Source organism: Sceloporus occidentalis, unplaced genomic scaffold (assembly GCF_023333645.1).
Source record: "Sceloporus occidentalis isolate IW3139 unplaced genomic scaffold, rSceOcc1.0.p SCAF_5, whole genome shotgun sequence".
In the NCBI taxonomy this organism is placed as follows: Eukaryota; Metazoa; Chordata; class Lepidosauria; order Squamata; family Phrynosomatidae; genus Sceloporus; species Sceloporus occidentalis.
The window spans coordinates 138,682,540-138,698,467 of record NW_028316985.1 but is presented as its reverse complement, the minus strand read 5'-3'; the positions used below and the strand labels follow the sequence as shown (position 1 = coordinate 138,698,467).

The 15,928-nt window shown below is 39.5% G+C and overlaps 1 protein-coding gene across 2 annotated transcripts in view; it reads left to right on the top strand.

Annotated features, from left to right (window-relative positions):
* Positions 1–12,790, top strand: part of GLRB (glycine receptor beta) — a 47,425-nt gene extending 34,635 nt beyond the window's left edge. For both annotated transcript variants that reach the window (XM_089525615.1, XM_089525616.1), the window contains exons 8-10: positions 1,060–1,212; positions 5,005–5,297; positions 12,033–12,790. In XM_089525615.1, the coding sequence (XP_089381741.1) occupies positions 1,060–1,212; positions 5,005–5,297; positions 12,033–12,329 (743 nt within the window). In that variant the 3' untranslated portion in view covers positions 12,330–12,790. The remainder of the gene's footprint in view (positions 1–1,059; positions 1,213–5,004; positions 5,298–12,032) is intronic.
* Positions 12,791–15,928: the final 3,138 nt, after the last annotated feature.

Below are 15,928 nucleotides of genomic sequence, written 5' to 3'. Positions count from 1 at the left end.
GCATATATATACATAATGAGATGAGAGCCAGTGTAATGTAGTGGTTTGAACATTGGGCTAAGACTCTGGAAACCAGTGTTCAAATTCTCTCTGTGCCACAAAAACCCACTGTTTGATCTTGGGCAAGTCACATACTTTCAGCCTCAGGGGAAGGCAATAACAAACTTCCTCTGAAGAAAATCGCCAAGAAAACCCTATGATAGGTTCACCTTAGGGTTGCCATAAGTCAGAAATGGCTTGAAAGCAAACAACATCCATAATGAGATATTTATTTTGGAGATGGCTAAACAAAACGCATAGCCTTATACACCTTACTTTACACACAATATTTATTCATAATTTTGTGCATGAGACAAAGTTTGTGTACACTGAAAGCAAAGGTGTTACTATCCCAGCCACCCATGAAGAAAGTTTTGGGGTTTTTTTGGAGTATTTTGGATTTCAGAATTCCGGATAAGTGTGACTCAGTCTGTAAATCAGAACTGAGAAAAGTTAATTTTTGGACTATAACTCTCAGAATCCCCAGCCTATCAGGGACGTAGCCAAGGGGGGGGGGTTCTTGGGGTCCGGACCCCCCCCCCCTTCCATTAGAAAAATGAATGGTGTGTGCTGCTGCGCCGCCGCGCCCAAGCCCCATTATAATGGTGGCACTTAGTCTGGATCCCCCCCCCTTCCTAAAATCCTGGCTACGTCCCTGAGCCTATGCTGGAATTACTTTTTCAAGATGCAAGTACCATCATTTGTTTTTATATGCACACTGTCCAAGATTTTATGAGAGATATCCATATGTGACTGTGAACTTCTGTCTCCCTATTTGTTCTTTTTACAAAATTGAACTTCAGTTAGAGCAGGCTCCAAGTCCATCTTAGTCCTGTTTGAAGCAGGCCAGATTTCTTACCAGCCCAAGATAATGAAATGTGTTCAGAAATAAACCCACTCTCTTCAATCCGACTTACTTCTGTAAAAGTTTGTATAAGATTGGGGCTAAAGCTTTTCTATTTGAGATAAGGAGGAACTTGTCGAAGCTTGAGAACTTAAACTATGTTTGTTTCTCCAAAGGTTATTACACGTGTGTAGAAGTGATCTTCACTTTAAGAAGACAAGTTGGCTTTTACATGATGGGAGTCTATGCTCCCACATTGCTAATTGTCGTGCTTTCATGGCTGTCATTTTGGATCAATCCTGATGCAAGTGCTGCAAGAGTACCACTGGGTAACTTATATTTTCACATGCTGTCAGAACCATTGAATGCCACTTGTCCTTTTGGAGTTGCTTCAGTAGCAAGAGCTTTCATTGGGTACTGAAGGCAACTACACTTTCATGGCATGCTCATCACTCTCACCCCAATCTTCTCTTTTTCAGTCCCATTCATGTCTCCACTTTTTAAAAGACAAGATCTGTAGCCTATAAGCAGGTTGTTCCTGTATCTGCTTACTAAATCATCACTGACCTGTGTGAGATCAACTGTGAGTAGAAATTTGGAAGGGATATCACTTCTTGGGTGGTGGGTAGAATAACAGAGCCTTGATTCTTAAAGCATTAGCCACAGAAGGGGTGTGTGAAGTTTCCCACATTGGGTGCTGTGGAGTGATAAAGCAATGAAATACTGTGATATGCAATTCGATTTCTATGTTTGGGCCACCACATGGGGCTCAAGCAGAGAATTTCAGCAATAGCCTAGAAGACATCCTTCCGATTTTCATTTTCTCTCATGTTGTAAGTGATTGTGTTCAGGAGATGTCCAGGATCAACTCTGAGGGAGCCTGGTAAACTGTAATGGCAGCCCCACCAAGCATCTACCTGGCTCCCAATTTATCTTTTGTCCCCTCTCAGCAAACCCTACTAGGCACTCTCAGTTCTTCCCCTTCCAAAAGGCTTACCTGATAGTAGTAGCTTAAATGGCAATGTTGAGCTTCTATAAACTCAGTTATATGCAGGGGAACAGCATAGGTACTGGACCTCCAGGATCTATAATCTGGAACAAGTGAAAATTATAGTCATTCAAAAAGGCCATAACTTTAAAAAAGGGCACTTGCTGTGGACCTTGCAAGATCCATGTCTGACAGCTGTTCAAAAATGTCATGGAGTAGTACCAGGCTTGATAATGGAATTTGGACATTACTATACTTATACATGAAGCCTCCAAAAATTTATCTCTATATATACACAATCATCTATCTACCTAAACATCCACCTGCATATTTATATTTCTATCCTGCTTTTGGGGGGTGGAATCAGTGCAGCCAGTTTATTTTTTTTAATGCAAATATCTAAAACTGTTCTTGACTCAAACATAACTCAAACAAAATGAAAAGCTGTAGTGTGAAAGATCAGAAACCAATCCATGCTCACACTAGACATTACTAGGCTTAGGAGAGCAATTAAACTAGGACATATTATCACTAGTTGGACCTCAAGGGGCATTCTATAGATGGGGCACTATGGCCAAGAAATGTGGGAGACATCCAGGGGAAAGAGGTGAACTCTCTGGCTGCTTTTTTTTTTTTAAATGTTGATATATCTCAGTCCTAGGATCCAAGCCACCAGTCAAGATGAAGCATAGGGCAACACTGCATTTAGTAGTTCTTAGAACAGACCAGATTCAAGACACTTATGGTTTTTTGTGGGTTTTTCAGGCTATGTGGCCATGTTCTAAAAAATTTCCTTCCTGACGTTTCAAGACACTTAGGTGGGATACAAACGGGCAGGGGAAGACGTCTTGGAGGTGTATTCTGCTGAATACGGAGCCTCCAGACCGCCCACCCCGGGGGCATGGCTCAGGAGATGGGGCTTCCACATGGGGGGCAGTGAAGACGCCTCACCTGGGGCTGTTTCTGACCCGCAGTTTCCAAACCGCCGCCTCGGAGGACGCTGCAAAGAGAGAGGCAGCTTCCTCACAGGCGGCCAAAAACGGGGCTTTTTTTTTTCCTTTGCCGGCTGGCTGGCGGATGCGCAGCTGCGCAGCTGCAGCGCTAAGCAGCGGCAGCAGAAAGCCTATGGGCACATTTAAAGTGCCCAAGCCCCTTTAAAACATTTTCCCCCGCTCTGCCCAAGAACAATGGTGGTCTCCTGCCAGCTGGTGATCAGCTGGTGTTGGCATCCTTGTCCGCTTGCACTTTGCCAGTGTCACCAGCATCACAGATGCCTCCTCTCCTTTGGTCCCCGCGCTCTTGCTGAATCTGCAATGCACAGCCACAGCTGTTGCCGCTGCCACCGCTGTCCCCCTGCCATCCCCCATCACCTCCCTTGTACTAATGTAAAAATTTACAGTTTTAGCGGTTTTTATTGTTAGGTGAAAATGGCACAGGAATGTGTGTAGGGGCTCACTTTAAAGTCCAAACTTTCCAAGCAGCGCATGCGTACATGTTGCTCTAGGATTAGGGTTAGGGTTAGGGTTAGGGTTACGAGTCTTAAAAAGCGCTGCAGCTGTGCTGCAGCTTCCACACCTGCATGGCAGCTGACGCTGCAATTAAAGCCTGACTGCAAACTGCGCATGTTCCAGGACCCCAACTCATTATGCGACGCAGCTGACTCAGAGCTTTTAAATGGGCAACTTAAATTAGTGGCGTAGCAATTCTGGCGTACCGGTGCAGCAGCTTACAGACGGAGCTGCGCAGCTGCGCATCAAACGGAAAAGAAGCGGAGAAAAGCAGCACCTTTTTAATGCCGCCTCTTCCTGCTTGGGGCGTGCGGGGGGCGTGTTCATGGCGGCATTCAGGTAAGGCCCGTCTGAAGGCTCTACCTTCATGATGTCATGAATACACCCCTTTTTGCCCGTCTGTATCCCGCCTTAGTTTTCTGAAGTAAGAAAAAGATTGATGTCTCCTTCCCTTCCATGTACATTAGCAAGCTAGACTGGCTGCTGTGTCTCTACTCCACACTGGCTTTGGAAGGACATCATCTGCCACACCTGAAAGCAGAAAGTAAATTTAGGAGGAACGATTCCTAAAGGTTAGATTAAGAAACATACAGTTATCTTTTCTATCATGTTGCTGCTGCTTTCCAAGATCTGCTGCCTATCTCCAAATGAGCACTAGGACAGGCCCTGATATTTTACATGGCTCATCCAAGAGAGCTGTATTTCCCTGGTCCACATTGTCCCAAATTCTAACATGGTCAGCAGCATATAGGCTTTTTTTCTGTGTCATTGTGCTGGTAGTTCCTAAGCTAAAGAGCTTCTTGATGAAACCTGTTTTCCATTCCCTTCAGTCTGATTATGCATTTCCTTTGAAATATTGTAAGAGCTGGTTATTTTCTATCACTTTGAGACTGCACTTTTTGCCCTGCATTCAAGACAAATAGAAGCTAGCAATAGGTTAAGTGACCTTCACTGCCCTATTGAATGAAGCACTGAAAGCCAAGTAGCACTCTTTTCAGCCAGAGGATTTTAGATTTTCAAAGTTAGCTTTCAAGCTTGAATAGCTACAAAGTTCAATGTATATAATAAAGGCAATGGTAGTGAAATGTAGACAAAAGGTAAATATTGCAATGGTTAATATTCTTATTTAAAAATAAAACGTCTTTTTAGAAAATAACAGAATCATAGTCGAGTTTACACTTATAGACACTGATTTGATTCCTGTGCTCGCAATCACAGAATCAGAAGTAGAGAGAGATACCTATCACACTCCATTGCATCAAGCTGCTTCTGTGAAACTTCTGTAAAACGCCTTTTGACTGAGGATTTAAAAATCATAGTAAAAACTGACAGTAATCAGCAAAAGGATAATAACAGAGAACAATTATCAGCAACAATACAGTACAGCCATTTGTAGCTATAATTGCTGTGTGCATGCTCAAAATTATTATGTAACCGGTTTCATATTTCACCCTGTACATCCATATTCATCTCCTGTAAAATATGTATGGTACACCATCACATCCCATTCCCTGTGAGAGAATAATGTTGTTTAGATTTTGACTTTAGGGAAAGCATATCACAAAAAGCTTAGCAAGGCAGGAAGGTCCCCATTGCTTGATTTCTCCTCCTCTCTTTTCTCTCAGGTATCTTTTCTGTGCTCAGCTTGGCATCGGAATGTACTACCCTTGCTGCTGAACTCCCCAAAGTGTCTTATGTGAAGGCCTTAGATGTATGGCTGATTGCGTGCCTTCTCTTTGGTTTTGCTTCGCTGGTTGAGTATGCCGTGGTTCAAGTCATGCTGAACAATCCAAAGAGAATTGAAGCTGAAAAGGCAAAGATTGCTAAGGCAGAACAAGCAGAAGGGAAAGGTGGAACTGCAGCTAAAAAGAATACAGTTAATGGCACAGGCACCCCAGTCCACATCAGTACTTTACAGGTATGCACCTTTCTTGTGTTCCTGTTGCTGTTGTTGTAATGCACAGCCACTCTGTTTTCAATCATTTCATGTACAGGTTGAATCTCTCTTTTCCAGAATCCCAAAATCTGAAATATTCCAAAACCCCAACTTTTTTTCATGGGTGGTTGAGGTAGTGATACCTTTGCTTTCTGATGGTTCAGTGTACACAAACTTTGTCTCATACACAAAATTAGTCTAATAATGTTGCCTAAAATTACCTTCAGGCTCTGTGTATAAGGTTTATGTAAAACATAAATAATTTTTTGTTTAAACTTAGGTCCAATCTCTAAGATTCCTCATTATGTACATACATGCAAATACAGGTATTCCAAAATTAAATAAAAATTCAAAATCCAAAATACCTTTCCTCCCAAACATTTCAGATAAGGAGGATTCAACATGTATGATGTTGAGTATAACAGTACTAGGAAGATTCTAGACTGATAGTTTTAGAATGACCATCCTTATCCAAAACCTCCAGATGTGCCATTTAGTTGCCATTGGCCATGCTGTCTGGAGTTGATGGAAATTGAAGTTTAAAATATTTGGAGATTGGGGAAAGTAGACAGAGTGTACATGGGCATAGTACTTGGATATAGATGGTACACAATAAATTTCTATTTTATTGTCATGCTGCAGTGAAGCTTTTCTAAACAAGCAGCTGCATGTTAAGACTGTTTGCTGAAAGCCCCTCCAAAACAGGTGCAAATGCCAAAGTGAAGATGTACTGCCATAGGCTTTGCAACAGTTCATAAGAGCTACTGTTTAGAAATACCCTGTTCTCCCAATGTTGACACAACTATGCACCAACAATATTATGTAGAATTAAGGCAAAGATGGGCAATCCAGGTGGGTGCCAAGGGCAATTTTGTGCCTATGGATTCTGTCACAGACCATATACCCTGCTGCTTCTCCCACACATACTCTAACATTTTGTGACATACTGGCAATTTTACTTCCAGATTCCTTAAAGTGGTTTTCATGCTAAAACAAGATACCCAGCGTATGCCATTTTAGGCAAGAATGGCACACTTAGAATCCAGATGTGCAATGCCCTCCAACAAGGTGCCTGTTTCTGAATTGCTTTCCATGCAAAAACCTGTTGTTGTTTTTAAATTTTCATTTACCTACAGTTTAGTGGCATGCTGCAGACTCCAGCTGTAGTTACAGGGGCTGGATGAGGGCCTTATGGAAGCTTGGAATATAACTATTCCATGTTCTAGTTTCTCATATATATATATGTGTGTGTGTGTGTGTGTGAAGGTTTGAACTGAGCCCACCCAAGTCAATTGCCCTATTTGGTTGGTTTGGCCTGACTGTAAATACTTCTAAGTCAATACTTCTAAGTCAGCAGCCAGATTCTGATATTATCTGTGCAGCTTCTTAGACGACTTCCTGATGGTGCTTTGGCCTTCTGTTTTCTCAGTCCTACCAAGAAACAAATTATTGTCTTGCACCCTCTAGTGTCTCTTAGTGGCATTATCAGTATCTGCCATAAGTACAGTATTTGTGATTCTAAAGAGCATGGACACAAATTGTGCTTCTAAATGGAACAGAGCACTATAGGTTTAATCATTCAACTTTGATTGTGAGCTGAATATACCTCATTACTGTGACAAACACTGAAAACAACTTTATTGTTACAAACATAGGCAACTTTTGCTTTCTCCTTTGGTTCATCCCCCCAGCCTCTCAACCCAGTTCACTATTTTACCCCTACTGGTGTAATTTTTCTAATTTGTATGTCTACCACAGGTTAAAACAATCATGACACTAATACTGATTGAGTGAATGAAGCTTTTTATATTTGCAGTCAATGTGCACACCTTCTGAGGGGAGTTACATAATGCCTCCATGCTGCCAACTTCTTTCTTTCAGTTAATCTCAAAGGTGCTACAAGATCTCTCTATATACTAATTCCACAGTCTAACACAGCTATATATTTGAATGTCTCCATTGTTAGGGATGGTATTACACAGCATAATTCCACATGTGTGTTAAGAATATTTTTGAGCACCTAAATACAAGGCATTTGTATTTGGATTATTCATAGAAATCAAACAACCCCAAGGACTGAATATTATACCCATATTGGATGATCAAGGATCAGGCAGGTATGTCCCTCTGTGTGACATGCCATGTGATATGAAGATTCTGCACATATTATTGTATAAATGTAGGAACTGTTTTTGTAATCTGTTCCCTCTACTTTAAAAGCATATCTTTTACAAAAAAAATTATAGTATTTTTATTCTTTGTGGACAATTAAATCCACCTGCTGCACATACACCCACATTATTTGTCCAAAATATTTGCTTGTTCTCAAGAGATGGGCAATCATTTTGTCAAACTAATAACATAATGCCTGAATGAACTGAAAACTATATTTCTCTGCCAAAGCCTAACTGTACAGTTATACTGAAGCCCTGTTATCAATACCAAACTTAGATTCACTTTTCATAGTCAGCTACCCAATAAAGTAAAGTCGGTCAGTCATAAAGCAGTAAGTCTCCTCAGTCTATTTGAAGAAGCTTTTTGAGATGCACTTTATTCTGGTTATGATGAAAGACCATTCTTTCTCCACAAGTCTCATCAGTGATTGGGGTCAGGGGGCTATATTGGTCCTTCAGGAGATCTTGAAGCCCTGCACTGCCTTGCCACAAACTCCCTGAAAAAAAGAACACCCCCATGCCTTCTTGAAGCATGGGATCTTCACCACATTTTTGGCTCTTCTTGGGCCATTTTATCCCCAGCAAATACATTATTTATATCAGGAAGTAAGACAGAAGTAACTCCTAGTTCATTTCTTCTTCTTTTTTAAAAAAGATATTTCTTGTTAACCCAGAATTTAAAAATAATATAAAAATAGATTTGCACTATTCAGTCTAATGGACTGGGAGCCAAAGGAATTCTGGACTGAAGCCAGGGACATTGCCAGAGAAGAATGCCAAAAGAGATTATCTGCAGCCAAAAAGAAAGAGAAGCCTCAGCGGATGACAGATTCAACTCTTCTAGCAGTTAAGGACAGATGAGAAGCAAAAGTAAAAGATGACAGAAATAGACTAAGAACCCTGAATGCAACTGTTCAATGACCTGTGCACAGGGACAGAGAACTAGTATAATAAGCAGTGCAGGGAGATTGAAGAGGATAAAAAAAAAATAAGAAGAAGCGGAGACCTCTTCCACAAGATCTGAAAAATCAAAGGGAAATTTAAATTTAGAGTAGAGAACACATTACTTACCAAGTACAAATAAAAAGATAATGGAAACAATACACTGAAGAACTATATAAAATAGATGAAAGAAGCTTCTTTCAAGGGAGAACCATTTGAAGATGAATCTACAGTTTTAGAAAGTGGAAGCTTAGAATAACAGTAACTACTGGATCCTGAGATTAATTTCTCATCCAAGCAAAGTGATGATCAAAATTCTGCAACAGATTTTTGCCATCTATGAAGTGAGAAATGCTGCTGTCAAAATGCCAGCTAGAAAGAAGAAAGCACTAGGGACCATATTGCAAACATACATTAGATAATGAAGTGAACCAAAGAATTTCAGAAGAAAATCCATCTGTATGGATGACAGCAAAGCCTTTGATTATGTAGATCATGAAAACTTTGGATCATTCTTAAAAGAATGGGTGTATCACAACCTTTGATTGTCTTGATGCATAACTTGTACTCAAGACAGGAGGCTGTACTCAGGACAGAATATGGAGAAAGAATTGTTTTCTTTCTTTTAAAAAATTTTTTTGTTTTTATATTATTATAACATTATATTATTAGTATATGTTTAATATTATAAAAGAACATGTATGGGAAAAGTACACTTACAAACTATGCAGCTGATTACACAAACTAATAAACTGCACAAAATAACAATATAACAAAGTTGAAAGTAAATACATATGACTTCTAACTTACTAGAAATAGAATGGTTTCAATTGGTAAGGGGTTCAGGCAAGGCTGTATTTTATACTGAAAGCAGGATTAGACTCAGAGCAAGGATGCTTGAAAAGTGGAAGAAGGAACATCAACAGGATTTAAGATATGTAGATAGCATTATACTACTAGCAGAAAATAGTAAAAACTTGCATGAATTACTGAAAACGTCAATGAAGAAAGTACAAGGGCAGGTTTACAGTTGAATATTAAGGGGAAAATGATCACAGATTATTTAGATAACTTTAAATGTTATGAGAACATATGGTGCATAATGACAAATAAATAGTTCAAGATTTTCCATACCTTGGCCCAGTCATTAATCAGAATATGGACTACAGTCAAGAAATGAGAAGAAGAGTAGGAAATGGAAAGGCAGCTATGAAGGAACTAGACAAGATCCTGAAATGTCAACATATATCAATGAATACTAAAGTTAGGGTTGTCCATGTCATTGTATTTCCAATTTCTGTGTATGGTTGTGAAAGCTGGACAGTGAAGAAAGCTGATAGAAAGAAAAACAACTTGTCTGAAATGTGGAGCTGGAGAAGAGTTCTGTGGATATTGTGTACTGCTTTTAAAAAACCGAAGAAATAAATGGAGCAAATCAAGCCTGAACTCTCCCTGGAAACCAAGATGTCTAAACTGTCATACTGAGGACATATCAGGAGAAGACATGACTCACAAAAAAGACAATAACACTGGTAAGGTAGAAAGTAGTAGAAGGGGAAAGGCCCCATTATAGATAGCTAGGCTCAATCAAGGAAGCCACAGCCCTGAATCTGAATGATCTGAGCAGGCTTTTTATGGTCTAGGGACTGCAAAAATGGTACATGTGCTGCATTTTGCCCACCTACACTTGAGGGTGTTGTGGGCATTTGGGGGCATAAAAGTATATATTTTAAAAAAACAACAAAATTGTCTCTTGAAGGCTCTGGACACCCAAAACACACAAACAGATGGAAGGCAATGTCAAAACCTAGAGTTTAAACACACACCTTAAATAAAGAATAGCAGTTTCATGAACTAAAAGTAAAGGTAGTCCCTTGACATGAATGTCTAGTCGTAACCAACTGTGGGGGGCAGTGCTCATCTCTGTTACTAAGTCAAAGAGCCAGTATTGTCCGAGGACTTTTCTGGTGGTCATGTGGCCAGCATGATTGCACCGAACACTGTTACCTTCCCACCAAAGTGGTACCTATTTATCTACTTGTACTTGCATGCTTTCAAACTGCTAGATTGGCAGAAGCTAGGACTAGTAACACAGTTGATAGAGTTGACCCTCTGTATCCACAGATTCTTTATCCATGGATTTAAGCATCCTTGTCTTGAAAGTATTAAACAGAAAATACATAAATTCCAAAGAGCAAACCTAGATTTTCACCACTGTATATAAGGGACACCATTTTACTGTCCCATTGCATTTAGTGGAACTTGAGCATCCATGAATTTTAGAACCAAACTCCAGTAAATACCAAGGGCTCACTGTAGTTCTAAGGGTTTTTTGTTTGTTTGTTTTAATAAAATGATGATTTATGATGGTTTGGATGCTTTAGAAGAAATTAGGCTATAAAAGGAGGAATAAAATCCTCACAGCTGTCTCTTCAGTCCATGTGAAACAAGGTACAATATTCTCGCCTGGAATTTTTGTGGTCATCAGGTGCCTATTATAATGTCTAAATGGCAATTGTGGCACATTAAAATGTTTTAGTATTTTTTTTTCTGTTAAAAAAAGCCAAGAGTAGTGTTGGACAATAAATTAAAAGGAGAAAAAATGCTGCTAACCACTAGATTATTATGGACAGATTACCTTTCACAAAACACAGGATTTGAAATGTCACATTTTTGTCAAGACCAGTTGTATACACTGTCCCATCCACCCCATGTGATGATAGTCTAATGACTGGACTGCGTATTTGCTGGAATAATAATGACTTTGGCAGATGATGAACTGCTGTCTGAAGACGATCACTCCTCTGTATACATCCAGTCTTAAAAGAGAAATATGCATCTTTTCAGTCCTCTTCTGAGAAAAGGCTCTGGCTTCCAGTATACATCAGAAAGGATTTATTTACCTTTCTGGTCATTGTTGTCCATTGTTTCTTTACCACTTTGGTGTAGCCTATCTTCATAGGTTTTTGCTGCAGATGCCTGCAATGCACATCTTTGACTTCTGCCCTACAACCGTTCACATTGTTAGCCGTAATTGGCAGTTGAGCAGAGTGCTTGGGTATTTATCAGCATATCTTTTTAATTACCTTTACACTTTCAGAACTCTGGCTGTTTAATAATGGTGTGTTAGGACAAACAAGCTTGCTGTGTTCAGCACGAAGACCATGATGAATGACATCTCTGTCAGGCCAGATGCATTTATTTATTTATTTATTTAAAGCGTTTATATGCTGCCTTTCACCATGTTTATCCTATGATAGTTTGCAACATAAATTTGGGATAAAATAAGATATAAAATAAAACATTCAAACCCATTATATTGATCTTGATTAAAATGTTGACTGAACATGTGACAGATTGGCATAATTTGCTTTGTACTTAAATAACAGTGCAAAACAAAAGCTGGAGTAATTATGAAATTCTGCTTACTTTGATCCAACTAAGGTCAGCCATGAGACTGTGAGTGCAGCCCTACACACCAAACCATCTGTTAGGTTTTCTTGTTACCTAAAAATAATGAGTGTGTTTTACTGAAACATTTCAGTAACTCTTGAATTCTAAAATACTTCTTTTTTTTTTCTTTTTCTTTTTAAAAAATTAGGTTGGAGAGACACGATGCAAAAAAGTTTGTACGTCAAAATCTGATTTGAGATCCAATGATTTCAGCATTGTCGGAAGTCTGCCAAGAGATTTTGAACTGTCAAACTATGACTGTTACGGAAAGCCCATTGAAGTCAACAATGGGCTTGGGAAATCTCAGGCAAAGAACAATAAGAAGCCTCCTCCACCAAAGCCTGTCATCCCATCAGCAGCAAAACGGATCGATCTTTATGCCAGGGCACTGTTTCCATTTTGCTTCCTGTTCTTCAATGTCATATACTGGTCTGTATATTTATGATAAATCTTTTTTTAAAAAAAAAAAAGAAAGAGAGAGAGAAAGAAAAAGTGTGTGCAATATGCCATATCATTCCATCATGAGGGCCAGTCTGCAACAATTATTTGCATTTGCAAAGCAATATATTGCATATTAGATGCCATATGGGATTGTAATTGGGGGTGGGGGTGGGGAATGGCATCATGAGTTTGAATGAAAGCATGACACTGCAATGTCTGTGCTTGAACCAACTGTTGTATATAAGTGTACAGCATACATCTTGCTTTAGGAATATACGAAGGATAACGCATACTACATTACTGAAGCTGGACAACACTCCCTATGAACATAACCAAGAGTCAAAGTGTTTCTGATAACGAAACTGATGTGCACGCCGAGTATCAGTAAGATCAATATTCTAGTGTATGTCGTATTTAAAAGTTCTCCTTATAACTTTCAAAGCCAAAACCCATCTTGTTCTTGTATAAAGTTAAATGGCACTGTGGAAGAACAAGCTGATGTTGTAATTCAAATTATGTAGAGTTTGTAAGTGGGCAAAGTATATATTAAGCTGATCTTGTTTATGTAAAAAATAAAGATCAGAGAATTAGTAGTTTTGCAAAACCAGACCATTTATTAAAACCTGAATTGTTGCGGCAAAAAAAGAGAACAAATGTGTTTATCACACACATTGGACTGAGACCGGCTCAACTTTACAAGATCTGAAAAAGTCAGAGACTGAAGATTTCTAGGCTATCTACAAGGTCGTTTACAGAGCAATCACCTTAGGACAGGGCTGGAGATAAACTCCTGACAGAAAGGCCTCTATATCCTTATTTGTGCACAGTTTGAAAGCAGATGAGAAAAACATGCAATCAGAAAATACAAAAGAGGGTTTTAAAAAGACAGACACATGGTATCTCAGGAAAAACTGCCATAGCCAGACAAGCAATCATGGATGGAACCAGTGAAGACACCCATACCTTGAGACAACCAATGCATTCTGAGTAGTGCTGATATCCTTCAGCACACTGCCTGCATCACCAGATATACAATATGGGTAACCCCCATACAATTAGTATAAAGGCACAGCCCACAGTAAACCCACTCCATCCAGTTGCCAGATACCCCTCCCAACTGGAATAAACTCACTTTATGGTCCTTAACAACTACTGTTTTGCAAACAATGCAAAAACAAAGGGGGGAAGTACAAAAGGCACAGTAAGGCTGACGCAATGTTCTCTGGTCAGGATGCTTTCAGAGAGCATGTAAAATTTGCTCAAATGTGGGTTTAGGACTGGAGGTTGGAAATAATATGATAAAATGTTATTTGTTATGCCTAATTAATTAAAACTATCAATGATTTTTTAAAATCATTATTTTAATTAATAAATCCCATCAACACAACATTTCTGAACAATGGTTAACATTTGGTGTTCATTTCTCTGTTACTTTTGGGGCCAATAATTCTGGAGTCTAATCATTTGGAGTATTTTTCATTCTTTTCTAAAAATAATTTAAACCATGTTAATAATGCAGCAATAATAATTAATATAAAACCTAACTGTATAATTTATTCTAATGTTTTTAATGTTCACTGATTTGTTTTCTTTAATAATTTAATGCTAACGCATTAACATCAACACTGACTGTTCCAGATGTGCTAATAAAGAAAAAGACTATTTTGTCAAGATTCTGGTTAAGGGACCAGAGTACACAACAATGAAAACCAGAAACAGTGGTTCAGCTGTATAGGGCAGAATCTGGGAGCCAAAGATTGCAAGTCCAGTCTACCAGTGGAAAGAGGAAATATCTCCCTAACGTTTTGTCATCAAAAAATGTTATCCCAGTGGCAAAAGGAGTGGAACAGAGCTCTGCAGACATAAACTCATAATACAGTAGTATCAAATAGAACCCTCCTAACTAAACACCCTAAAGGCACCAGATTCTGTCAGATCTTTGAAGCTAAGCATGGTCATCCCCAGTTACTACTTGTATGTGAGACCACCAACGAATACCAGGTGCTGTAGGCTATATTTCAGAGGAAGGAGCTGTCAAAATACTTCTGAGTTCCTTGCCTAAGAAAACTCTATGAGAAATGAATGGGGTCACCATAAGTTGACAGCCAACTTAAAGGCATACACACACACACATCCATAGAACAGCAGAAGATAAGCATCAAATACATCATGGAATACTTATGATATGGGGCAAGAGTCCAGAGCTGGAGAGCAGAGTCTTGTTCCAGTGGAGCAATTCTGTTTTACCTGCGGATCCAACCTAAATAACCTAAAGACACCAGATCCTGTGTGCTCTTGGAAGCTAGGCAGAGTCAGTTTTAGTCAGTACTTGGATTGGAGACCATCAAAGAATACAGTGGACCTTTTCCATCCATAGGTATTCTCTTAGCCTACAACTGTAGTCTCATTCTGAAGCTAACTGAAGCCAGATCATACAGAATGGAGGGAAAGGGAGTCTATTCATGCCATTCCTGGCAATAAAGAAACAAATCAAGAGACGCTGGAGCTCAACAGACTGCCCCTAACCAGATTAGCGGTGCGGCAACCACAAGCCCCAGTCTGGCCTTTCAAGGGCACAAAAAAGAGCTGCAAAAAGCAGCTTCTTTTTCCACCCTTGAAAGGTCTCCCTAGCAGGATTTGGATGGTAACTTCTCATACTGCTAGGGAGCAGGTGTAGTGATTTTTATGGACCATTTAGGAACATCTCCACTTGTTAGATAACTTTATCATAGAATCTAGAAGTCTATAGGAGCCTGCTTCCCATAAGTAGAGATTACTTTCATTAACCTAAGAGTCTGGTTTACCTGCACTAATCTAATGGTCATAGAATCATAGACTCATAGAATCATAGAGTTGGAAGATACAGCAAGGGCCATCCAGTCCAACCGCCTGCCATACAGGAAATCTCAAACAAAGCATCCCCAACAGATGGCCATCCAGCCTCTGTTTAAAGACCTCTAAGGAAGGAGACTCTGGCACTAATCTAAGGGTCTACTTGCATTAATCTAAGCTTCTGGTTACCTGCACTAATCTAGGGGTTTATTTGTATTAATCTTAAGGTCTGGACTACTCAGAGGCTAGTCAAAAGAAGATTCTACTGTTACCCAGAAGATAGAATGCCACGAGTGGGAAAAAATGTGTTCTGTTAATAAAAAGTTGGGGAAAGATGCAGTTTAAAAAAACAACCATAAAACCAAAAGAAAGCTTATGCACACATCTCAGTGGTGCTCTGGCTCCCGCAGTGTAATAGGATACAGCACCACAGACCTTGATTCATGAACAAGTGATAATCCTCTTCCTTCCAAGAGAAAGCAAAAGAAATGCCAGCCTGCCAAAGAATGTATAAGGTTTCGCTTTCCAAATTCTTGGAGCTGTTACAGAATGCAAGCCAGAAGAAAACTCTTTGGGAGGCAGAAGTACAGCTTCAGTTCTTACGGTTGGGCATAAACATCCTTATCTCATGATTAGTCTATGCCACATGTTTGTTTAAGCCCCTATCATAGCTGCAGCCGTAGTCTGTGTAAATTCACTATCTTCGTATTAATATTTAGCATACTGACCCCAACACATATTTCCACGAGGGAGGGGACAGCTGGGAACACC